General features: G+C 39.3%; 1 protein-coding gene across 10 annotated transcripts in view; it reads right to left on the bottom strand.

The window, feature by feature from the left end:
* Nucleotides 1–27,578, bottom strand: part of jakmip3 (Janus kinase and microtubule interacting protein 3) — a 361,481-nt gene that overhangs the window by 221,591 nt on the left and 112,312 nt on the right. For all 10 annotated transcript variants that reach the window (XR_009507472.1, XM_059947651.1, XM_059947652.1 and 7 more), the window contains one exon: nt 16,762–17,259. Coding sequence is in view for 9 of the 10 variants with exons in the window: in XM_059947651.1 (XP_059803634.1) it covers nt 16,762–17,259 (498 nt within the window). In the remaining variant the exon portion in view is untranslated. The remainder of the gene's footprint in view (nt 1–16,761; nt 17,260–27,578) is intronic.

Consider the following 27,578-nt stretch of genomic DNA (forward strand, 5'->3'; position numbering starts at 1 on the left):
GCCAGAAGGCATGTGGGAGACTTTGAAGTCAGCTGGAAGAAGGTTCTATGGTCTGAAAAACACAAAATTGGGCTTTTTGACCATCAGACTAAATACTATGTTTGGCATAAACCAAATACTGCACATCATCAAAAGCACACCGTTCCTACCGTGAAGCATGGTGGTGGCTGCATTATGCTGTGGGGATGCTTCACTGCAGCAGCCCCTGGAAGGCTTGTGAAGGTAGAGGGTAAAATAAATGCAGCAAAGTATAGGAAATTCTGGAGGAAAACCTAATGCAGTCTGCAAGAGAACTGCGACTTGGGAGATTTGTTTTCCAGTAAGATAAAGATGCCAAGCATAAAACCAAAGCTCCACAGGAATGGCTTAAAAACAACAAAGCTAATGTCCTGGAGTGGCCAAGTCAGAGTCTAACTCTCAATCCAATTGAGAATTTGTGACTGGGCTTGCAATCTCCAAGCAATCTGACAGAGCATGAGCAGTTTTGTAAAGAAGCATGGGGAAAAATTGCAGTCTCGAGATGTGCAAAGCTGACAGAGACCTATCCACCCAGACTCAAGGCTACAATTGTTGCCAAAGGTGCATCTACTAAATACTGAGTTGAAGGGGTTGAATACTTACTCAATAAATTATTTTGTGTTTTCTATTTATATTTAATTTAGATCATTTTATAGAGAACCGTTTTCACTTTGACACGAAAGAGTCATTTGTGTTACTCATGGTCAAAAAAGCCATATTAAATCACTGTGATACAATAAACTTCCGGGGGGGGGGGGGGGGGGTAGAGTGAATACTTGTTATAGGCACTGAACTTGTTCATACAACAACTAATGCAATTTTGACGAATCTCTCCAGAACTCTCTAAAGCACTAATCAAACACTAATAAGCATTCCCATGAAAGCTTTCAGTGCAACTGTATGAAATTATATTTCTGTCCTTTTACATCCTTTTCTCACCACCCAGGACCTCAAACAGCAATTATCATACAGAAGAAGGCAATTTACTTCATTATGGCTCCAACGGGACACAGTTCTTTCAGATCACCTTCCACTCTCCTTACTTGCCTGTACAACTGCAACTTAATCTCTCTCATTCTTATTTAGTTGTCTTTTTTTTCCCTGTTAACCCAGTAGATAAAAATTTGGGATGTGTGAGGAATCTCAAGCAAACCTATGTGGTCGAGGGAATAAAGTACAACTCTTCAAGACTACAACTGAGCTTTGTCACATACTTAGTTCTTGATGTTGTGGGGTGGGGGCAGAAACCAGCTTACCACCATGTGGCCTTTTCAAATTGGAATGCGGCTTGCTGTTCACGATATGATCTCCACCAGAGTGGGACTAACAAGAGCAGAGGAAAGTTAATAAATTGCTGGAAATTTATTCCACAGTCTTCAGTGTGACGGAGGTCCATGAGTATCAGGGAGCAGGAGTGAGTGCCATTGTCATTACCATTACAAAGGAAAAAAGTGCTAGGTAAACTGTAAGGTCTTAAGGTGGATAAGTCACTTGGACCAGCTGAACTACATCTCAGAGTTCTGAGGGAGGTGGTCGAAGAGATAGCAGATGCATTGGTCATGATCTTTCAAGAATCACTTGATTCTGTCATGGTCCTGGAATATTGCAAATGTCACTCTTTAAGAAGGGAAGAAGGCAAAAGAAAGGAAATTACAGGCCACTTCGCCTAATCTCAGTGGTTGGGAAAGCATTTATTAAAGATAAAGTACTTGGAGACTCATGATAAGTCAAAGTCAGCGTGATTTCTGTAAAGGGGAATCTTGCCTAACAAGTCTGTTAAAGTTCTTTGAGGAAGTAACAAGCAGGATGGACAAAGGAGAGGCAGTGGATGTCATTTTCTTGGATTTTAGAAGGCATTTGATAAAGTACCACACATGAGGCTGCTTAACAAGATAAAAACCCACAGCATTACAGGAAAGATATTGGCATGGATAGCGGAATTGCTGACAGGCAGGAGGCAGAGGCTGGGCATAAGGGGGCCTTTTCTGATTGGCTGCCAGTGTCTAGTGGTGTTCCTCATGGGTCAGTATTAGGATCACGACTTTTTACATTGCTTGTCAGTGATTTAGATAATGGAATTGATGGCTTTGTGGCAAGGTTTGCAAATGATATGAAGATAGTTGGAAGGGTGGGTAGTGCTGAGAAAGCAAAGCGATTGCAACAAGACCTACAAATTGGAAGAATGGGCAAAAGTATGGCAGATGGAATAGTGTTGGGAAATGTATTTGGGTAAAAGGAACAAAAGTGCAGACACTATTATCTAAATTGGGAGAAAATCCAAACATCAGAGCTGCAAAAGGACTTAGCTTCCAATGTTCCTTAGATTCAGGATCAGTTCCTGAGGATTGGAGAATGGCTAATGTTATCCCACTTTTTAAGAAAGGAGGGAGAGAGAAAACAGAGAACATCGACCTGTCAGCCTGACATCGGTGGTGGGGAAGATGCTAGAGTCCATTATTAAAGATGAAATTGTGGCATGTCTAGATAGCAGTGATAGAATTGGGCCGAGCCAGCATGGATTTACCAAGGGTAAATCATGTTTGACTTATCTATTGGAGTTTTTCCGAGGATGTAACCAGGAAGTTAGATCCAGTGGATGTAGTGTACCTCAATTTTCAGAAGGCATTTGATAAGGTCCCACATAGGAGATTGGTGGGTAAAATCAGAGCTCATGGCATTGGGGGGAAGACATTGACATGGATAGAAAACTGGTTGGCAGATAGAAAGCAAAGGGTAGCCGTGAATGGGTGTTTCTCGGAATGGCAGGTGGTGACTAGTGGGGTGCCACAGGGCTCGGTATTGGGAACACAGCTGTTTAAGATTTATGTCAACGATTTAGATGAAGGCATTGAGAATAACATCAGCAAATTTGCTGATGATACTAAGCTGTGTGGCAGTGTGACATGTGATGAGGATGTTAGGAGAATTCAGGGTGACTTGGATAGGCTGGGTGAGTGGGCAGATACTTGGCAGATGATGTTTAATGTGAATAAGTGTGAGGTTATCCACTTTGGGAGTAAGAACAGGAAGGCAGATTATTAACTGAATGGTGTAGAGTTAGGTAAGGGAGAAATACAAAGAGATCTAGGAGTCCTTGTTCATCCGTCACTGAAGGTGAATGAGCAAGTGCAGCAGGCAGTGAAGAAGGCTATTATGTTGGCCTTTATTACAAAGGGAATTGAGTACAAGAGCAAGGAAGTCCTCTTGCATTTGTACAGAGCCCTGGTGAGACCACACCTGGAGTATTGTGTACAGTTTTGGTCTCCAGGGTTAAGGAAGGACATCCTGGCTGTAGAGGAAGCGCAGCATAGATTCACGAGGTTAATTCCTGAGATGTCTGGACTGTCTTACGTAGAGAGGATAGAGAGACTGGGCTTGTACACACTGGAATTAAGGAGATTGAGAGGGGATCTGATTGAAACATATAAGATTATTAAGGGATTGGCAGGAAATATGTTCCAGATGCTGGGAGCGTCCAGTACCAGAGGGCATGGTTTGAGAATAAGGGGTAGGTCATTTAGGACAGAGTTAAGGAAAAACTTCTCCCAGAGAGTTGTGGGGGTCTGGAATGTACTGCCTCGGAAGGTAGTGGAGGTCAATTCTCTGGATGCTTTCAAGAAGGAGCTAGATAGCTATCTTATGGATAAGGGAATCAAGGGATATGGGGACAAGTCAGGAACCGGGTATTGATAGTAGATGATCAGCCATGATCTCAAAATGGCAGTGCAGGCTTGAAGGGCCAAATGGTCTACTTCTGCACCTATTGTCTGTTGTCTCATATAAGACTACGGGAAGATTAACTTACATGTTGTGTCTGTGGTAAAGAAGGCAAATGGAATGCTGGCATTCATTTCAAAGTGAGTAGAATATAAAAAGAAGGGGATAAAGCTGAGGTTTTATTAGACAGTAGTCAGGCTGCACTTGGAGTATTGTCAACAGTTTTGGGCCCCATATCTTAGAAAGGATGTGTCGTCATTGGAGAGAGTCCAGAGGAGGTTCATAAGGATTTGTCCAGGAATGAAGGGGGAGGGTATAAAGGTAAGTCTATGTATAGTCAAAATCTATAAGGCTATGGGCCAAAAACAGGTAAATGGGACTAGTTTACAGGGCAACAGAGCCAGAATGGATGAGTTGGGCTGACAGCCTTCCTCCATGCTGCATGGCTCTATGACTATTTGAAGCAGAAAAATCTAGAAGTCAAACAGGTTTGAAATTGTTGAGAACTGGTGTAGAAAGCAAAACGTCTCTTTATAATAGGCTAGATACCACGAAAATTACACTTGTATAGTGATGCTGCCTGAGAGAGGGTGGTGAGAATTGATCATCACAAGTCACCCACCTGGACACCTGTAATAAGTAGGAGACAACAGAAAATAGAGGAGAGAGAGTGAAAAAGAAAGTGTTGTAGCTGAAAATAAAAATTGCATTTTCTTCAAATCTTTGTTGCTTTCCCCCACCAACAAAGCTTAAAGGATCCCAGAGCACAAGTTAAAAGAACACAGGATTTCCCTTGTGAGTTCTTGTTTTTATTTACTTCTTAACCAATAGCTAAAAACAAACGATCTGGTTATAATTTAAGTGCTATTTGTAGAAGCTTGCAAATTGTCTATCATGTTTCCAATGTTACACTGATTACAAAATATTGAATTAGCTGTAAAGTATCCATGCACCTCCTGAGGTCATGAAAGGATAGGCAAATGCAACTTTTCTTTTTAATATCAATACATTTAATTCAAGTATAAGTGTGAATTTTATACCTTCTAATCACCCAGTGTAATTCTAAATTCTGGTATCAGGGAACAGAATTGCTTCAAAATAGTAGTAACCTAATCAATACCTTACCCCAAATTTTTCCCCTTACCCTGAGATTTTTTTCTCATTAATTGCCTTTCCTGTTTCCCTATGAAAGTAAAGACTAATAGTAGCTGCCAAGTTGACAGGATGGTAAGGAAGGCATATGGTATGCTTGCCTTTAGAAGTCAAGGTAATAAGTTGGAGAATAAGAAAGTTATGTGGCAGCTGTATGAAAATCTGGAGTATTGTATTCAATTCATAAACATGGGAGGAACTCAGCATTTTGTGTGCATTGCCTGTATTGCATTCATTTCTGGTTGTCCCTTTATAGGAAAAATTTGGAGGCTAGGGGAAAGGGTCAGAAAAAGTTTACCAGCATGTTGCCTGGATTAGAGGAAAGGAGATAGATATAAGGAGATGTAGGACAAACTTGAGTTGTTTTCTCTGGCATGGGAGATGCTAAGGGGACACCTAATAGAAGGTTATAAGATTATGTGCAGCATGGGTAGAGAGCTTTGTTCCCAGGGTTGAAATGCCAAATATTCGAGGACATGCATTTGAGGTGGAAGGCAGAAAGTTCAAAAGAGATGTGTGGAGCAAGAGATATGATTGGGATCCAGGATCAGCTGACTCTGGCTTCATGGCTATGGATTCACTTTTGTGAACTTCAGTTCTGAATGTTATTTGGTAATTATTTGCACGATTAATTTTGTTCCAGCACATTGGGTATTTGATGGTCTTCCTTTATTCATGGGTTCTTTTAGCCTTCTTCGTTTTGCAGCTGGCTATAAGGAAAGGATTGTCAAGATTGTATAATGTGTGGATTATAAATGGATAATAACATGGATAATAAATGTACTTTGAGCTGCAAACTTTTACACAGGGAGTGGTGACTGCCTGGGATGCATTGCCGAAGATGGTGGCGGAGGTAGATATGGGAGAGGTTTTTAGACAAATAAATTTATATACAAAGAGTGGAGAGAAGTAAACTCTGTGTAGGCTGAGGGATTAGTTTAATTGGATGCCATTAGCTTAATTAGTTCAAACAGCATTTTGGGCCAATGGACCAGTGCCTGTGCTATATTGTACTGTATTTAAAATCTGCCTTCGCCTCCTTTTTTGGCACTGAATTACAGATATGTCTACACTGTTCATAAAAAATATTTTTCCTTCTGTCATCACTGACCCATCATCAATTATTTTCAATTTATGCTCTTTGCTCCTTCCCTATCTGCTGAAGAGAATGATTTTCTTGTGCTCACTATTCAAAGCCATCTTGATTTTGACCGACTCTGTCAAATAACCTCTCAGTATTTTCTGCTTTGATGAAATAAGTTATTGCATCTGTGATATTTAGGCCTTTTCTTCTATTGTTGATTTGATAGTCCGCACTAAATTTCTGGCCAATCTGGTCAGGTAATAGAGTGCACTCAGATATTGTGAGGTGGGTGTTTGAGAAAATATCACCATCTGTTTTGAAAGATCATAGAAACTAGCTGATTGAACATTTGATGAAGGGGATAATGCAAGAGGATTATTTTTTAGTAAAAATGCTTTATCTTAAGAACCTTGTGTCATTGTTCATTTCCATTTAAGGAGATCTAACCTTGGTGCCTAACTTTGCTCCGGAAGTTGTTCTAATGTTGTGAATGATGAGGAAATTCAACAGACATTGCCAGCATCTTCATTTTCACAAGCTCTCTGGAGAGCAACTGAGAAATGTCTGAAGCTGTCACGTTAGTTGATGATCTAGATGACACATCAGTAAAATGGCAGTGCTCCCAGACATTGATTCATATATACTGAATCCTGGAAAATCTCCTGTTACTATTACTGTGATAAATTGCAATGGTTATAAGTTAAAGTTAACCCACAGAACAGTTAAATTTCTTACTGATCAAGAGTTTTCATATTTCATTTTTGTTAGGAAAATTAAATTGCATAGGTTAACCACAGCCTTTCATAAACATGTTTTGAATTTGGGTATAGTATGGTTATTACGGTCTGGCACAATTCACACAGGGTTGCTAACTGATTGCCTTGACACAAAGCACCAAGTTCACTAGAAAGAACTATCCATGCAGAAGGGAATATTGCATCAGTCTAGCCATCTCATTTATATAAAGATATTGTACAAAAATTATTTATAACTGCAGACGATTTATTAATAGCATTGGAGCAATTAACAGCTAATTTAAGTAATTTACTGCATAATTAATCATAAGTCATAACTCACAAGCCTTAAAACTCTTTGGACTTTTAAAAAAAACAAACTGCCTTAATTTCCTCTACTTTTAGTAAAATTATGAAATCCAGAATTGAGTAAAGGGTCTTTCAGTTTATTGCTTCAGTTAGCATCCAACGACTGTAGTGTAAATCAAGAGTTATCCAGATTTAAGTAAATTAAAATGGCAAAAAGTTATTCATTCTTACGGTTAAGTTGACACAAGGCACTGCCCAATCTTCTTTGTCTAGTGATCAATTAAGTAAGAGAGAGTATGCAGGCTGAGTACAAATGGGGTGAGGGAAGGGGAAGTTTAATGAGCAAGATTGGCACCAGGGGAGGGAGATGCTGTTGAACAAGATCCAGGCCAGACAAGAATGAATTAAGAGGTTGAAGTGGGTGGAGTCTGCGGCCCACACTGACTTACAATGATCGAGTATAGTGTGCTCAGACAACAGGGGGGGGGGGGGGTTGGGGGGGAGGGGTTGCTGACCTCAGCTAGTTGGAGGGGGAGGGTAAGAAGGTCACTACTTCTTCAAGGTTGATCCACAAAACTAGATTTCCATTATTTGATGAATATTATAAATGCTAATTATGCACTCTATTGGCGCAACACTATATCCAATCATTGTTACTGTTGATCATTAAGCATTTACATAAATTCTAATTGGCATTTACCTAACTATTTTGAAGTTTTGTTAGCAAGCAACACACACAAAGTGCTGGAGGAAGTCAGTAGGCCAAGCAGCATTTACAGAAAGGAGAGCAGTCAACATTTCGGGCCAAGACCCATTCAGCTGGACTGGAGAATGACAGATGAGGAGGTGAGTTAAAAGGTGGGATGGGGGAAGGAGAGGGAGAAAAAAAAATTGTTAACTAACTCCACATGAAGAACTTTAAATTCTGTTGAACTTCTTCCTCTGTGTTCTTTCAGCTACAATGATCTAAAAGGATCATCTGCTGAAAGTAGAGTACACCAAAGAAAATAATCTCTAAAGCCTTTTTTTCATGATCATCAAAATGCTTTGGATTACTGAGCAAAGATAGGCATATTATTTTCTTTTTGCACCATCCTAATTATATGATGCCACATCAGCAACTAGCATTTTACACAACTAGCATTAAGACTGCATTGGTTAAAGGTAGAATATGAGTTGTCTTATGTTCAAATACCCTCAAGACTACAAATATCTAGACAGCTGACAAATATAACAGAGAACAGAAATCTGATTCCCCAGCAGGGTGGAGAGTTGAAGGATAGGGCAATCTGATGTTTTACAAATTCATCAGTCACCTTATGCCAAATTGGAATAACTCCATCAAATTTGTTCAGACCAATGACAGCTCAGTAGACAACATATGAATAAATTTTGTTTCTTTAACGGTTCTAGTATTCCAGAAAACTAAGCCCCTTTCATACTAATTCCTCTATTTTGTGACATGAATTATAAAAAGGCACTCATAGAGAGATGTCAGACTGCACAAAATTCTAAGACACCTGGGGCGAATGAAGATAATAATCAGCCTAGCACACCTATAAATCATTGCTATTTGACAAATAATAGAATGAAGACAGTTACTTTAATTAAATGTGCTGGCAGTACTGAATTAAAATACCCTTTAGTTTCAACATTATGCACTATCTCTAATGCTAGTTTCTCAAAAGCAGCTATATCACTCAAGGACATAGCTAAACACATGCACCGTGCATTAATCTATGCACTCTTATTTCCCTGAGGTAGCAGACTGGCAAGCTTGGAATGTGGCATTTGTTTTAGTACCTGGTGATATCTGGCTGGAAGCTCTTACTGCGTGACTCCTTTAATCTCTCCAGGCCATGCCTGGACCTTTCATATGGTTAGAATGTTTTCTGGGACACTACAAAGAAAAACAACTAAGGCCATAGATTATCGCACTGATTTTTGAAAACATGCAGAGAAGTACTTTTCTGTGTCAGAAGATTGTTGGGCTGCATTATATTGAAGACGTTAACTGAGATCATGGGGAAATGAGTATTCCTTTGTCTTTTTTCATATTTCTGCTCCCAAATAAACTGGAATAATTCCTTGTTGGTGTAAGTAGTGGCAATAAGCAAAGAACAGCGTAGAGATGTGGGAACATTGAATCCTGATATCTTTGGGGAATCAGTAAAATTTTTATGCTAATGTCATTTTCACATGCTGAGGGAGACAAAATAGTTCATTTGAATTTGTGATAGATGCATTAGCTGACATGAAGGACAATTCCAGGTCAAGCTTGGAAAGGATGCCCAAGGTAAAAATAAAGGGAATATGATGGTGCTTAAAACTTTGTTACCTTAAATCATGCAAAACTGCACTGCAGCAAATAACATAACCCACTGGTCTCCCTTTTACAGTAATAGCTCCAACCAGAGAGATGAATAACTCTCTTTGAACATTTTGCAGTCAGAATACCCAGTATGCATATGGCACTTCTGCCTCACCAGCCTGACATCTTCCATTATCCCTTCCTTTCCCTCCTCCAAAATACAATGATACTTGCTGAATTCCAAATAGGGGGAAGAATACCTGGGACAAAAAATGCTGGCTCCAATACAAATTGGGACAAACCGAATGAAAAATTGTTCGACAACAGCACCCTACATAAAAGGAAGTGTAAGTTTGAATTTGATATAATCAAAGTAAATTTCATCCTCCCCTGGCACCAACATAATAAGAGAGCAGTTCAAAGCGAGCAGCTCTATTTTCAGGTATATTGTGGCAAAATTTTAAAATGTACTTATAAAAGGAATCAAGTTGCTCAGTTAATGTGGGACTCTTCACTTATTTCACAGAAGGCTGTCTGTTGAGGCTGCTTTGCCATGATAATCTAAAAGACCAAGGTTCGCTAATTTACGTTCCAAATATTTTTTTGTTAGCTACATTCTCATAACACCATCTATCTTGTGCCCACACCTCTAACTTCCCAGATCTAACCAGCTGCTTGCAGTATTTTTCCAAACCTGATGCAATACATGACTCTAAGGTGGGCTTGGAAATTAATCTGAACACCTAAATCAAGAATGATGTATTTTGTTTAAAAAACCTGAATGTAAGCTTATTTCCTTTAATATTTAGATACAGTAGATAGACTCACTTAGTCCTACTTTGGAGAATGACACTGCATTCAGAAGATAGCATTTGGATTGCACTTACTGGGTTTAAGTACCAAATGTGACTGGGAACAAAATGTGATTGAAGTGGAGAGAGAACATTGAGGCGTTTGATTATCATTCTAAGAAAAGTCCGTATCACATGCCGAGTGAAATAATTTTCACATTTCTGTGCCTTCTGTACGTACAGCAGGAAAGATAAAATTGTGTTTATAACTTTGGCAGAGAGAGATGTGCAGCTGGTCTAGACAGGGAGAAAGGACAAGTGCTGAAAACTGTGCATTTACCCCTTTGACGTGTAAGGTCTACGTATCTATCCATCTGAGTTCTTACAAATGTCATGGCAAAGTGAAGCAGAAATCTTTGGAAGTCTAACCATTTAAATTACAGGAAAGGTGAATGTAATCTGTATTAATTCCTTCATCATAAGCATTTTATATGAAGTGAAATCTGAGTCTGAAATTCATCAAATAGGTTTGAGATGGATGTTCACTTTTCAGGGCCACAGAACCTTTTTTGCCAAGCTCAGCTTTCTAACAGAGCAAGTGAAACTTCTAGAGATCAAAGAGTTGATTTTGAGTCATTAAACTTCCAATCAATATTCTTTGTTTAGCTTCTTGTCGTAATCGGGAGACAGCTTTCTGTTCTTAATGAAAATGGAAAGCAATAATTACTCTGAATTTAAAAGGACAGCTTTGCAAACAAACAGTACTAACTATGGAGCACAGGATGCTGGTCCAGAGCATTGGGCTGGTTGCAATGTAAAATAATAAGATTTATGTTAATTGGCTTGTTTCAAACCAGACAACACTAAGTTACTTAGTTCAAGGAAGCTTGCTGACCAGATTGATACTGGTCACTTAGCACATCAAATAGCTGATCTATTAATAGTTGGAAGGTTTGGGTGCTCTGAGAGTCAGCGTCACTGCATTAATTGTGGGTATCTCTGAACTCCATCTGAGAACCTTTTAGACCACATGTGTGAAAAGGTATCTGAAAAAAAAAATCATGTATGTGAAGACACCCAAGTGGCAGAAAAACTGCATAAGTGTAAGACAGCAGTCGGGTTTCATAGGAATGGTCTGAGAACATCAAGAAGAATGACAGAAAGACAGGGTGTCTGGAATCTATTCCTTTGCCTTCACTTTCTGCGATGGATGATTTATTCATCTTCAATTTGTTGAGGTGTCTTTTTAGCTTGTAGGAATGGTACCTGTATTTTGGAACTCCTTTGTGTTTTAGAAATAATTTTAAATTTGAAAATATTTCATAAGATAGAGAACATCTGTGAGTTTTAAATGTCTTTCAAGAATTTTGTCTGGATTTAAAAGCATATTACTAAAAATAAATGAATTGTATTTAAACTATTTTGTTTGCTGGAAGTATTTCCTCCTTGGTCAGGTGGGGGGGGGGGGGTGTGGGGTGGTGACTGACTGGTCAAATACTGAGTGTATGCAGCCAAACAACATGCAGGACAAAAAGGAAATTGAACTAGTCTTTGAAGAGTAGGTAGCTGCAGTATAACCTCCCCTTAGTGAGGGTACCCATAGCTACCTATGTCGGATTGGGCTTAAGATCTTCATTTGAGTTTAGAACTTTGCAGTCAAGAAACCCAATGCCATCACAGATTACTTTATCTGCCCAATAACCATTGTGCAAGGACTGAACTTGTGAACCAACTCTCTGATTCCCAACAAACAAGGGACTGTTCCTGGGACAAGACAAGAATTTAAATCAGCTGTGGTGGTCCTATGAACAGACCTGACATTACGTCCTTCTTGACAGTTGATGCCCCTCAATGTATGCTGTACCCTTTCTATTTTCAGTTTTCCTTTAGAGTTTCTTTCAACCGTGTTATAGAGTCATAGAGCACAGGTACAGCTCATTCGGCCCACCTAGTCTCGGCCAACCTATCATTCTGCCTAGATCCATCGGCCTGCACATGAAGCATAGCCCTCCATACGTCTCCCATCATTCTACTAATCCAAATTTCTCTTAAAATTTGAGTGAAAGCCTTCCAAACCCTTATTACCCTCTGAGTAAAGTGCCCTTTAAATATTTCACCTTTAACCTATGACCTCTAGTTCTAATGTCACCCCTCAGTGGAAAAAACCTTCTTACATTTACTCTATATATGGCCCTCATAATGTTGTGTACCTCCGCCAAATCTCCCCTCATTTTTGTAGGAGAATGAGGGGAAAATTAATGGAGGATATATGCAGAATTATGGAAGAACATTGATTTATTAACTGAGCGGGGATAATATGCGGCAATAAAGAGATGGTATACTTTTCTATGTTTAATCATGAGACCCTTGAGATATGGAGAACTCGCAGTGGTACTCCTTCCGAACTGTGTCCCACAGCACCAATACCTCTGGTGGTTTACCCTGCTTATGGTACCAAATGTGACTAAGGAGTGTATTGGAAAGGTTTCACATCATGGATATAACTGTGTTTAGACATTAACTTCCAATTTAGACATCTGGTTCCAGATCTTCAAGCTCAGGACATTGTAAGGTCAACTTTCATATATTTGTAAGTGCATATGTGCATAAATATAGTTTTTAAAATGTCTAATACCTTGCTTTCATGAAAATGAGTTGATGGCAATTGTACAGACTGTGGTATTTTAACAGACTGGAGCTACAATTAATGACTTTGTGATAAATCCAACCTATAGAAGTATTTCCAGCTTTTTACATCCCAAGTATGCTGTCCATTATATTCTACATTTTGTTGAAGCTCCACTCATTAATTATGCAGTGTGCTGCAGTTTAATGGTGCTTCTCTTGATTGATCTTGAATAATCCACATATCTAATGATTGGACACTGGTAATGCCTATTGACTCTGCAGCACTTAAGATGAAATCCGCACTGAGTCTGGTGACTCAGACAGACGTGTCTGGTGACTCAGACAGACGTGTCTGTAGGAGGTGGCATTAGGAGAGAACAAAATAACTGAAGGAGTTGATCAGAATTAGAAACAAACTTATTGTTACTGTCTTATATGATGTGAAATGTGTAGTTCTGCGGCAGTGAGGATGAGTAGCAAGTATATGATTAATTTATTTGCGTTTTTTGGAAGGATATGCAGCCTTTTGTGTACTGCATAACTGCAATATGAATTCCAAATGTAGAGCTTCATTGTTCAATTAACCAATGCAAGTTGTGTAATGAGGAATATTAGCTTATTCAAAATTAAAGATCTTAGTTGCTGAAAATCCAAAATACTTTTGTTTGACCCAACAATTTTCTATTGTTTCCCTGTGCTTGAATTGAAGTTTAGCATAATTGTAAACCAGGATAATACCACTTTGAATTTTTCATCTCATTTATACCCTACCTAAACTTATATCTTTGCTTTGTAGTAGTAATAGATAATATCTTTTAACTTTCTTTATCTGAAAATTTTGCTGTTTATTTTTAAATGAGGGACTGCCAACTATTTGGATAAATGAGTAAGTTTTTTTTAATAAAACAATATACTACAGATATGGTAAATCATAAACAAAAGAAGATAGTACCAGAAATACTTTGTTCTAGTGAAAAACAAGCACAGAATATTCACTGTATATTATTGTACATTTATTGCACAAATAAAACAATGAACTCTAGTTAATTTGGTCATTGGTTAATTGAGACGGCTCTATATTTAGGATAACTCTTAAAGAACAAAAACAAATTGAGAAAATAGCTGGGATTCCCTTCATTTATTTGGGACACAATGCCGCTTAACTGGGGCAGGAGGCTGTTGCCAAACTACTTCTAACCAGCATCAGTCGTGTGCACTTGCTTGGCTGTTAGACTTCACACAGCATATTGAAGAGTTTCTAAAAAGTGTCAGTTGCAGGTGTTGGTGTTCAAAAAGCTGCAATTTTTGTCACTGATAGTTGTTGAGAAATATGAAGCAAGACTCAGAGCTGTTTTGCTCCCGCAGTTTCAAGCATTCAAAACCTGGAGATGCCGGAAACAGCCAGGTGTGCAAGTGAAATGATTTTCACTACTTCAACAAGTTAGGACCTATGAAGAAATTGAAGGTATTGATAACTATCTTGAATGTTACAATGAAAATGAAGGTTTGGAGGATACAATTGTCGGCAGCATTGAATGAAAGCAATTCATTATCTGCACTAGGTGTCTGCACAGATTTTGTTCATTTACAGTCAAAAGAAAGTGATGAGGATGACTTCCTCTGTCGATAAGTATTAGGGAATAATACAGTTTTATAGTACTGTAGTACTATTGGTAGTGTTCTAATTTTTTCTCTATTTCATTTAAATACATGATTTGTTACTCAGTTTGTCTTTTCTAAACCACTGTATATAATTGTCTATAATTAGTCAACATGTCAACAAACATCTATGAATGCTGCTGGTCATGCTAAGTATTTCTAGCATTTTTTGCTTATTCATTTTATAGTTTTTATGTTTCGATGGATTGTAATTGCTCTTTACTCATAGGAAATTAATAGACCTGCGTCAATGAAATTACACCATAACTTCAAGAACCTTACTTCTTAACTTAGAGTCTCTTACTTAAGCACTATTAAGAATATCTCTGAACATTTACTATTAATTTGGTTCCATTGTCTTGTGGTACAGTAGTTATTCAAAAACAGAAGAATGAATGAGCTGTTTTGGCAATTAAACATATTAAATGGAAACAATCAGCCTCTCGCTTCTACTTTCCAATGACAATTCATACGGTCAAAGAGACTTTTCCAGTTGAGGAGAGTATTTGCTCTCAAACCCACTTCCAGCTCAGAGCCATTTTCCACTCCATGTCCACAACACTTCACAAACTTCCTCTGCAATCCAAGTCAACTTTCAATACATAAACTCTCTCTTCCAACAAATCACCTCAATAAAATCTTCTCCCTCTGCTTTTTCAATCCAAATGCATTGAAAATTCTTACACTTTAATCATTAATCTTAACTCAGAAACACATCTTTCTAACCCATCCCCAATTGCGATTTTTTACCCTTTTACCTGGTTCGAAATTTGCAGACTCTGTCCTCTCCAATTCTGATACCATATCAATTTCAGCCTCCTCTCCAACAACTCCACAATGACTTCATTCCCAATTCATAGCTTTTTTTTAAAAAAAAAGACATTTTATCTGAGACAACAATCAGCAATGTATTACCTTCCATAAAAATACAAGATCTGACAACAAATTTTGTTTTTTTCCACCGGCTTCTTCCAGTTAATCTTGTGTCACTTGTCTTTGAATCATTTGCCGTCATGACCAATAGTTCCAGATTAAATTTTGAAATCAGAGTTTTGAAAATACCAAAACAAAACATGCAACACATACTTTCCAAGAACTTGTCACTTGTTGCACAGTCAAATTTTCAAAGCATTACCTCCAACAGAATTTTTTGTTTGCATGAGTAAAGGGGTATAAGTGGGGTGTGTGACAGAAAATGTAATTGGAGAATAATTTAAGATCTACTAAATAAACTCCAGTTTTTATGTTACCATGATGATCTACAAATTAGCTGTAATGGCAAATGAAGGAGCTGACTGCAAGAACCATTCGAACCATGGAAGTTTAAACTACCAATAATTGCTCAACTTTCCAGGTATGGATCTAATATACTTACTTTTGGGCAACATGAATAAGTGCAAATGGTTGCCCAAAGGGAAGTATATTAATTGCATACTTGGCAAGTTGAAGGATAGATACAAATGTATGTATTGAATAACACTACATTTATTTGCATTAACATAGCTTACACTGATGGACACCGGAGAGGCAGCAGAAATTTGAAGCTTTGAAATTGAGATTGTTATTCTCCTACTCCTAGATATTTATTATTGGAGATTATTGCTTTTTGTGGTGATCTACATATACCTGTCTGGACACACCCCCTGCTGACTGCTCCTGTGGCTCCTCCCACAGACCCCTGTATAAAGGCGTCTGGAGGCACTGCTCCTCCCTCAGTCTCCAGGATGTTGCGTGATGGTCTCTTGCTGCTGACAGTGCTTTCTTCCAGCTAATAAAAGCCTACCTCTTGTCCCATGTCTACGAGAGTTATTGATGTTGCATCACTTTTACAATGGCTAGATGAATAAGCAAGCTGTTCTTTTAATAGTAATATTATTTTTTTCACAAGCAGCAGGAAGATATCTATAGAAAAATACTAGAGAGTGGCATCTCACTTGAAAGCAATAATCTCACTTAATCCTCACCTTATATTTTAAGGTTTATTTAATAAGATGCCTGCTATATCAACCAACTTAGATAATACATACAGCATTGCTAGTAAGATTGTAACTTGATGAAAAATGCTAGAATCGATTCAATATCATTTCTAAAATTTAATTTTTTATACAGAAAAAAACAAAAGGTAATTTATTTCAGGAAATCACTACATTACTTATCATGAGCTATTTCGAAGCTAAAGCTCATTTAGATTATACTGTTGTGCAATTAAATCCTCAAGTAATCACATCAGGTTTAAGAGATTATTACTATAGATCTATCTGTTATATTTTAAATAACAGGAACAATCTTTAAATTCATCTTTCATAGGAAACATGCATTTACCAGCAATTGTAGCTATGTTAAGAATGCAAAACGTACCAGCCTACGAATCTCTCTTTCACAGTCTTTCTTTATCCTGGAGATCTCCTCTTGGTGCAGGTGGTACACGCTTCTTATTTCTGCAGCCTTCATCTTATCAGCATGAATAGCCTGACTTAACGCTTCTTCCACTTGTTTCTTAGATCCCTTTAGTTCTGAGATCTCCTGTTGCAGCTTGATTTTCTCAAACTCAAACACCTTTTTAGCCTCTTCTTTAGCTTCGTTGTAAAGCATTGTTTTAACTTTGTCGGCGGCTCCATCTCGCAAGGCATTAACAAGTGCTTGAAGTCTCTGGTTCTCAGTGTCTTTGATTTTGATGACCCTGAGAAGTTCTCCTTCATGTTGCCTCAGCAGAGTCTCTCGCACAGACTGCAGCTCTTTCATTTTCTCCTCGTGTAGCTTGGCTTTGAGTTCGGTCACCAACACAGTGTGCTTGTGCTGCTCTTGCTCCTTGATCAGCTTAGCCTCTTGGTTTTTTTCTCGTTCCAACTTGCTAACCTGAGGAATATAACACAGAAAATCCACCTGTTATTTTCTTAGATTAATGCTTTATATTTCAAGTGCACAAGTAGATGGCCCCATGTTGCTATTGGTCACTCTGATTCACAAAGTTCTAGCTGCAGGAGTTTCTCGTTGCTTACAATATCCACTCCATGTACAAGGAAAATGATCCAACCATATAAATATTTCTTCCTTCAGTTTGTTAGTTTTATTAAAGACATTTAAATATTTTGCACAATATTTTCCATTTAACAAAGTTATTTATGCTACAAACACAAGAGATTCTGCAGATGCTGGAAATCCAGAGCAAAACACACAAAATACTGAAGGAACTCAGCAGGTCAGGCAGCATCTACGGAGAAAAATGAACAGTCAATGCTTTGAGCTGAGAGCCATCATTAGAACTGGAAAGGAAGGGGGAAGAAGCCGAAGGAAGAAGGTGGGAGGATGGGAATGAGTACAAGCTGACAGGTGATAGGTAGAAGAGGGATAGGGCTGAAAAGGTAAAAAGTTATTTATGCCATAATTCTTCTCGAAGTCTAAATGATACCAGCTAGAAATATATGTATTGACAATACTGAGCACCAATCTTATAGAGTTTGGAGGAAGTTAATTAAGGGCAAGGCAGTAGATATTGAATACATGGACTTTAGTTTGTGTCATGGTCCTGCATGGGAGATTGGTTAAGATGGTTCCGTCACTTGGCATTCAGGATGAGGTAGTAAATTGGATTAAACATTGTCTTCATGAAAGAAGCCAGAGTGTGGTAGATGGTTGCCTCTCTGACAGGAGGCCTGTAACTAGTGGTATGCCACAGGGATTGGTGCTGAGTCTGTCATTGTTTGTCATCTATATCAAAAATCTGGATGATAATGTGGAAAAATGGATCAGCAAATTTGCGGATGACTCCGAGATAGTGGGGGTGTAGTAGAAAGCATGGAAATCTATCGAGCTTGTTGCAGGATCTGGAAAAGCTGTAAAAAATGGGCTGAGAAAGGCAGATGGAATTTAAAGCAGACAAGTGTACGGTGTGGCACTTTGAGAGGACCAACCAGGGTAAGTCTTACACAGTGAGCGGTAGGGCACCGAGGAGTGCCGTGGAACAGAGGGATCTGGAATATAGATCTATAAATCATTGAAAGTGGCGTCACAGGTAGATAGGGTCTTAAAAAAAGCTTCTGGCACATTGACCTTCAGTGAGCTTTTGGCACGTTGTCCTTCATAAATCAATGTGTTGAGTACAGGAGTTGGGATGCTATATTGAAATTGTATAAAATGGTGAGGCCTAATTTGGAATACTGTGTGCAGTTTTGGTCACCTACCTATAGGAAAGATGTAAATAAGATTGAAAGTGTGCAGAAAAAATTTAAAAGGATGTTGCCGGGACTTGAGAACCTGAATTATAGGGAAAGGTTGAATAAATTAGGACTTTATCTCCTCAGATGTAGAAGATTAAGGGGAGATTTGACAGAGATATGCAAAATTATGAGGGGTATAGGTCAGGTAAAGGTTTTTTCCACTGAGGTTGTGTGAGACTACATCTAGAGGTCATGGTTTAAGGCTGAAAGGTGAAATGCTTAAGGGGAACATGAGGGGGAACCTTGTCACTCAGAGGGTGGTGAGAGTGGGCAATGAGCTGCCAGTGCAAGTCATGGATCTGGGGTCGATTTCAACATTTAAGAGAAATTTGGATAGGTGCATGGAATGGAGGGGTATGGAGGGCTATGGGCTGGATGAAGGTCAATGGGATTAGGCAGATTAATGGTTTGGCACAGACTGTGAGTGGATGGACTTGTTTCTGTGCTGTAATGTTCTATGACCTATAGTGTGGATTTCTGCTCAGGAGGTTTCTAGGCACTGCACAGGTGGTTGTGTGTGTGTGTGTGTGTGTGTGTGTGTGTGTGTGTGTGTGTGTGTGTGTGTGTGTGTGTGTGTGTGTGTGTGTGTGTGTGTGTGTGTGTGTGTGTGTGTGTGTGTGTGTGTGTGTGTGTGTGTATGTGTATGTGTGTGTGTGTGTGTCCACTCCCTTAAGAACAATAAGACCCCTGGCACTGAAAATATCCCTGCTGAGTTACTGATGAACAATGGGTATATGTGTATGCGCATCCTCTACCAGTACATCACCAAGGCCTGGACTGACGAGAACATCCCACAGCAATGGAGAAATGCAATCATTGTAATTTATAAGAAAAAGGGTGATAAGGCCATCTGTGGCACTAGTAGGGGCATATCACTCCTTCCTGTTGCTGGAAAGGTCCTGGCTGAGGTGATGCTTCAGAGGCCCATCAGCAACATCACCGAGTCAATGCTGCCTGAATCGCAGCGTGGGTTTAGGACGAACAGGTGCACGATCGACATGATCTTCACAGCCCGGCAGCTTCAGGACAAGTGCCAGGAGCAACATCAGGACCTGTTTAGGGCCTTTGTCGACCTCTCCAAAGCATTCGACACAGTGCAAGGAGAGCTCTTGTGGGATGCCCTCCTCAGGATTGGCTGTCCTAATAAACTTGTTAACATCCTCTGCCAGTTCCACGATGGGATGACTGCTCGGGTGATCATAGGAGGACAAGAGTCCGAGCCCTTCCTTGTACACACAGGGGTGAGGCAGGGTGTATGCTAGCGCCAGTGGTCTTTAATATCTTCCTCTTGTGTGTTACCAAGCCTCTCCACAACAAGGTTGAAGACAGCAGTGGTGTGGCAGTGGACATCAGATTAGATGGCAATCTCTTTAACATCAGGAGGCTCCACGCAACCACCAAACTCCACAGAGACCGGGTCCTGGAGCTGCAGTATGCAGATGACTGTGCTCTTGTGGCCCATACTCCAGAGGATCTTCAGACTGTCCTTGCTGTGGTGGTGAGAGCGTACAGCAGGATGGGGCTAACCATCAATACCACCAAGACAGAAATGGTTTGTTAATGGAGTGCTAGTGTCCCACCCGCCCTTCCTGCCCTGTGGTGAACTACATATACATGTCTGGACACGCCCCCTGCTGACTGCTCCTGTGGCTACTCCCGCAGACCCCTGTATAAAGGCGATTGAGGCACTGCTCCCCCCAGTGTGCCCGTGGTGCCACCTTTCAAATATCTGCAGAGCATTCTCTCTGAGCATAGCGGCATTGACAACAACATCCAGAGCCGCATCAAACAGGCATCAGCTGCCTTTGGGAGACTTCGGCGTATAGTCTCTCTGAACAGGAGCCTTCGTCCCTCCACAAAGGTCGCCGTATACCAAGCGGTCCGTGTCACCACCCTCCTTTATGGCTGTGAAGCTTGGGTAACCTACTGCCGTCACATCAAGTCCTTGGAGCGCTTCCACATAAGCTGCCTTCAGCACATCCTGGGAATTCCTGGCGTGAGGGGGTGCCTCACACTGAAATACTCGTAAAGACCAACTGCAGAAGTATTGAGGCCATGATCACCCAGCGTCAGATGCAGTGGCTGGGGCACGTGATAAGGATGCCCCCATGTCGGCTACCCCGCAGTGTTCTACGGCCAGCTACATCATGGTCGATGCTCAGCTGGAGGGCCAAAGAAGAGCTATAAGGATCAGATGAAGAATGCTTTAAGGAAGTGCAAGATCAGACTTGAGGACCTGGAGGATGTTGCTGCTGACCGTAACACTTGGCGACAGCTGTGCAGGGACAGGGTTCATATTTTGGAGATGGAAAGAACAACCAGAAGACAGCAGAAGAGAGCCGGGAGAAATGCAGCCATGGTTGCCATCACTACCACATATACATGTCCCACATGCAATAGAACTTGTGGGTCCAGGATAGGACTGTATAGTCATCAAAGATCTCACTGTTAAAGGAGTGGACGTCGTCATCGGATTCCAATGAACAACCAAAGAGAAGAGTGTACGCACACTTGCACATGTTTATGGGTGCACTTAAAAGATAATTATAATTATTATGAAAACAAAAAGCAAATGATACTTTGAAGAGAATGAATTCTGATTGCATGAAGCATAGATGATTGGCTTGCGGTTACAGAAAGGCAGCTAGTAATCTGGAACGCTGGTAAAACTGTTTTTTATGACCGTGTGTATGAGTATAAAACTACAAAACTTTCAATTCAACTATACCGTTAGTGAGACTGCACTTCAATTCAAAATTCAATTCAAGCTTAATTGTCATTCAACCATACGTGAATGCTCATGAACATTGCCAAGCAAGACAGCATTACTCCGGGGCCAAGGAGCAGAACACAGTACCAACTGTGCACAAAGCACACACAGCAGATACAAGACAGGAAGCACATATTGGTAACTCAGCCACACAATAAAAGAGTACAAACTCAAACCATCAATCTACAGTTGGCCGCAACAGAACTTGTCTTCTGCCAAGTACACACTGGGGGAGCAGCATTGACTCCAGCTTATTGAAGGGTCTGCTTGCTTTGCAGATGGATCAGTGAAAATTCTCTAGTTTTATGCTTGTGAAGAATCGGGATTTTAAGGAAAGTTGAGGAATTGGGCTTATTTGTCAGTGTAGAGGAATGACTGGCAATCTTACTGAATTATAAAAATATTCTGGTGTGGTGGATGGAGTGGACACTGATAGAATGTTTTCCTAATTGAGTAACCCAGAACTGGTTGTACAGTTTCAGAATAAGAGAGGATAAATTTGATCATATTAAAATAAGTTAAATCAGCAAATAAAAAACAATTGACTATGTGTAAGAGATTGAACAATTTAAATTTCACATTTTCTGTGCACATGATCAAAAATTGTCACTTCATTAAAATGTTGCTAATAACGGTCAAGTCCCAGACCAAACTTGCATCACAAGATTAATGGACGATTAATGTGCAAATCCGACTAATACTTAATATTATCAGGGGGACTAAGGCTAAGATATCATTTGATGCCAAGTAATCTAAACTACCCATCAAATTTTGGAACCGCACATCTTAAAGTTTATCTCATAACTCCTTGATATTGCTGTTTGATTTACACGTGAATAACAGCATGCATCTTTTTTCAGTCCTGAGGAAGGGTCTCGGCATAAAATGTCGACTGTACTCTTTCCCATAGATGCTGCTGGGCCTGCTGAGTTCCTTCATCATTTTGTGTGTGATAATCTGGGGTGATTAATTCACAGGAGACATTCATGGTGGAATGGGACTCTATGGAGAATCATTATACTCTTAATGGGCTAAATGCCCTTCTTCTATGTTGCAAGAAAATATGGAAGAATGGACAATTTGTTTATTACTGACAAAATGTAGATGAAGGACCATTTTCTAGTACTGATAGCAACATCAAAAGAAAAAGTGCAAGATAATAATCAAGAAATGGGCTTAGGCTGACTTGAGGTAGAATTTTTTTTAATTGTGTAAGCAAAAAGAAAGACTAAAAGAGTAAGATTAATTTATCTGGTAATCTTTAAGAGAAATAAAAAGTAATTTTAAGCTTTATAATATCTTAATTTACAATACTGTGTAAAGGTCTTATATATATCTTTAAGCTAGGGTATTTAATACGCACAATATTGTAGCAATTTTATGTATTGCACTCTACTGCTGCTGCAAAAAAAAACAAATTTCATGACATATGTGAGTGATGCTAAACCTGATTCTGATGTGGGTTACTATTGTGGAATGGGAGTAGGAAGGGGGCAGGGAAAGGGGAATCATGGTTGGGAAAAGGGGATGGGAGAGGGGAGGGAGCAGGAAGCGGCAGAGAGACATTCTGTAATGATCAATAAACTAGTTGTCTGGAATCAAATGACCTTGCCTTGTGTCTCAGGACTGGGTGTGTCTGCACCAGCTCCACCCCCTGCCCCTGGCACTCTTTCTCTCCCACCTATCCTACACCCCTCCTGTGGCACTCCATCCTTGCTACTCCCAACATCCTTTGCTCCCCCAGATTTACAAACCTGCTCTTCACCTGATAGTGTACTGTCCAAAAGCCTTGGGCACCCTAGCTATATACATATATATGCATGTGCCTAAGACTCTTACACAGTACTCTATGTTTCTACCTTAACTCTACATCTTAAATTATGCTTGTTTCTTGAAAGAATTGTGCACAGCTGTTGTGATCTGTAGTACTAAATTCATTTAATCTTAGAAACTAATAGCACAGCTTCTCAGCTAGAAGGCACTTCAGAGCTATCGTATTTTATCTGGATGTTGACATCCCTGCTCTTAAAGACAAGCAGTGTGGGTGAAAGGGAATGATGCCAAACAGAGACAAATATATATGTATTCGTCCAACCACTTTGTTACATGTTCAATATATGTGAAGCCAGTACTTCAGATGATGTAGCTGATAAAAACATTAGGTTTCACTTGTACTTTTGTGTCTACATTAGAGGTTATCTACAGAGAACATGCTGTCCATGACAAAGTGTGCTGAAAATAGGGATTTTGGAAGTTGTGGTCTATGTCAGCTTGATATGATGGTGCTTTGAGATCAGTGTGGTGCAACGGCCTGCTGACTTCCCTGACTTGCTAGCTTTTATGTTGCACTATTTTATCTACACAATATAGAAGTTTTGTTTTAACTCTTAATCCATCAAAGAAATTTTAGTTTTCGTTAAGTTACCAGGTACAGAGTCCAAAATGCAGAGAAATGAATTTTAGGCCAGTCAGCCAGTGTTTAATTTGATGGAAAGAGCTTAAGGGGTTGATTTATTTGACTGGTTACACACTCTGGTAAGTTTGTACAATATGGAGTATACATAACCAAAATTAAGTTTGTTATTGTAATATTGGGATTCATTTACAATGCGCTTTCTGGATACAATAAACGTATTGTCGCCATTAATGGTTTAGTCAAATCTTATTAAGTAAACTATTCTTTTGGCTTTCTCTGAGGAAGAATTGACTGCACAGTGTATTACAGTTCTGATGACTTCAGTAAGATTACAAATCACAATTCATGGGTTCTGTTCCTTTGCGCATTTTTATCTGACTATAAAATTTCTCCTACTGCAAAAATTATTTTGCTTTTCAAAGGGAGCTTGCAGATCAGTTGTACTGCAGCGACACATTCACCTCATCTAGTTCCCAAACACTTCTGACTTAAGCAATTTGATACAATTGGAGTTTTCACACGGTGGCGTGAGTACACAGCATTCTATATACACCAAGTAACTAAGCAAACAATTTCCATCTGAAGAGTGGAGTTATGCAATTGTACAGCATGGGAATGGGCCCTTTGGCTTAAATCTGGCCAAAGTGTTTACCTGAGCTAGTCCCATTTGCCAGTAGTTTAGATAAAGATAAAGCTGATGCCTTATGTAAACTCTGTCTAAAAGAGGAAATGCTATAAATAATAGAGAAAAAATAATTTGCAGAGATTGCATAGGACTAAAAAAGGAGGATATACAGCCTATTATAGCATAATGGCAGTAGACAAATTCTTGGGATTAATAGTGGAACAGACCAGATCCTCTTGATGATTGAAAGATTGAGGTGTTGTTGCGTGGAGTGTATTGAGGAAAGGTTGCCTTCAGAATGACCTTTCGCTTGTGTCGCTTAACAAAAAGGATTTGGGTAGGGGAGCTAGGTTTGATATTCTGTGAATCATATGGTCAAAAGAGAGGCAGGAAAAAACATCAGTCAAGAGGGAGATTTTCCTCCGTCTACATAGAACATAGAACTTATCAGCCCTGGATCATCAGTTCATGATGTTTATACTGACCACTAATCCCATCTGCCTGTATATGTGTGGTGAACTACATATACGTGTCTGGACACGCCCCCCCCCCCCCCCCCCACCGCTGACTGCTCCTGTGGCTCCTCCCTCGGTCCCCGGTATAAAGGCGATTGGAGCCCGAGCCCTGCCCTCAGTCTCCAGGATGTAGCATGGTGGTCAATTGCTGCTTGTTCGTTCTTCCAGTCAATAAAAGCCAATATCTCGCCTCACGTCTCAGAGAGTTATTGATGGTACATCAAGATGATCCATCTCATTCCAATCCCTGCATGTTCATGTGGCTATCTTAAACATCATTAGTGTATTTGCTTTCACCACTTTGCTTGATACCTACAATGCTGTTAAAAAAATACCTGCCTCACATATCACCTTTATATAAGAACATTCAATAAGATGATGGCTGATCTGGCCACGGGCTCATCTCCACCTACCTGCCTTGTCCCCATAACCTTTAATGCCCTTACTATACAAAAATCTATCCAGCTTTGTCTTAGAAATATTTATAGAGGTAGCCTCCACACCTTTAAACTTTTCCCCTCTCACCTTAATCCGATAATCTCTAGTATTTGACATTTCAACACAGCATAAAGACTCAATCTGCCCTTTATACGTCTCATGGAATTTTATAAACTTCTGTCAGATATCCTCCCCAGCTTGACACTCCAGTGAAAACAATCCAAGTTTGTGCGACCCCTTTTTAGAGATAATACTCACTAATCCCGGTGAGCCATCTTTGCACCACCTCCAAATCCTTATTTTGACATGGTGAGCAGAACCACATTTAATATTCCAAATGTAGCACAATCAAATTCCTTACTTAAATATAGTTGGAGTATTATGTGTAGCTCTGGTCACCGCATTAAAAGAAGGATGTTTAAATATATGTCAATTTTTTTAAATGAGGCTGGATTTTCTGCCAGTGCAGTATCTATTCAGAGTGATCACACAACATGACTAGGAAACACCCAGATAGAAATTTACTACTGCTGAGCCAAAGAGCATCATTAAACTAATATTTTAATTGCAACCTTGGTTCTGTTTTGCTCTGATGAAAGAGTAGCCAATTAAATCTTTTAGATGAATACTGCTGAGAGTTCATGGATTAGACACTTTGATTTTTATTTGTTTTAAGATGTAATTAACATTTTTCTGGCAGATTTTATAGCCCATTCTAATTTCCATGAGACTAACAATGAAACGTGGGGAAAAGAGTCTTAGATGGATCAAACCAAGCAGGGATTGTACATTTCATTCATATCAGAGTACCAGCTGTGCCCCTGCAATCATTTTGTAGCATTCATGGGGAAATGGTTGGAGCAAGATGCTATTACATCACGACACGAAGTGCCACTACCCACCTATCAAAGCATTCAACAAGAAAAATGAGAAGTATATAGTTCATTTAAGAGTAGTATTATTGTCAAAAAATGAATAGGAAAATTAGTTTGTATAAATTACTTTCAGTTAAAACCTAGCTGGGCAAAATACAATAACAATTTCATAATAATTATAATCTATAAACTGCCACCATTATCTTGACAGTGGGATTTCCCACACTATCATTCTATATCTAATAGATATTGAGCTCTGTCTACCCCAAGCAGCACATTCAGTCAAGTATAATCCCAGTTGTAGAATTTTAGCTACACTTAACCTGCTGGAGTTAGGTTTAAAGCTAACTAGCCTGATAATCATGAGAGAAGTTAATTAACTTCTTTGCAAGTGCATCAATTTCTATAATTTAGGGTAAGGGACATGGCTTTATAAAGGAAATAGTAGGAACAAATAAGCGGTGATTTCAACTTAAAAGTCTCTTTAATTTGAAAACCTTCATAAATAGTTTGCACCTGAATCTCACAGAAATAGGTTGGATTATCAATGTCAAGTCAGCCACATTCCTTCATATGCATTTCTATTGCAGATAGAACACAGGAAAAAATGGAAAATTCTTGATTCTCTTACATTCAGAGAGATAAAGGAGGTAATTATAAAGGTGCCTTGCAAATACACATATCTGTTGGATTCATCTAAACAAGAATTAATGAGGCAGTTCTCGCTAGCCTAAAGATAAGGGAAAGCTAATGTGACACATTAACTCCTCAAGAATGAGCCCAAAGATCTATTTGTGAGCTAGTGGTTGGTCCACTGACAGCTGAGGCAGGAAGAGACCCCTGAAATATTAACAGACCAGTCATAAAGGTGTATTTGCATTAATGCACAATAAAGCAAAACCACAATTAGCCCGAGCCTTTGTTAATGTACTGTCTTTATTTTGCATTAAGATCTTGTTTTTGCACAGATCTTTTTTCTCTCTTTCTTCAGCATCCTGTACAAGTGATGTATAATTTGTATTCTGTGTGTTGTCTGTATCTTTGTCTGTGATGTTGCTGCTTTTTTTGCTTGTACCTTTATCTTGCCCTACTCATGCAAGGGCAATAAACTTGACTTAGAAGATTATGTATCATGATGATTATGGTAGCTGCCATTTCTTTATAAGTCAATTAGCATTGCGTTTCCCTAATCTGTGATCTGTGATCTTTGATAAAGATTGAATAGCGTACATTAAGACGTGTGGATGACAAGAAATTGGGAGTTTTTGATGGTGAAGAAGATTACAGGGTAATCTTGTTCAGCTATGGAAAGGACTAAG

The sequence above is a fragment of the Hypanus sabinus genome, chromosome 22 (genome assembly GCF_030144855.1).
Source record: "Hypanus sabinus isolate sHypSab1 chromosome 22, sHypSab1.hap1, whole genome shotgun sequence".
Classification (NCBI taxonomy): Eukaryota; Metazoa; Chordata; class Chondrichthyes; order Myliobatiformes; family Dasyatidae; genus Hypanus; species Hypanus sabinus.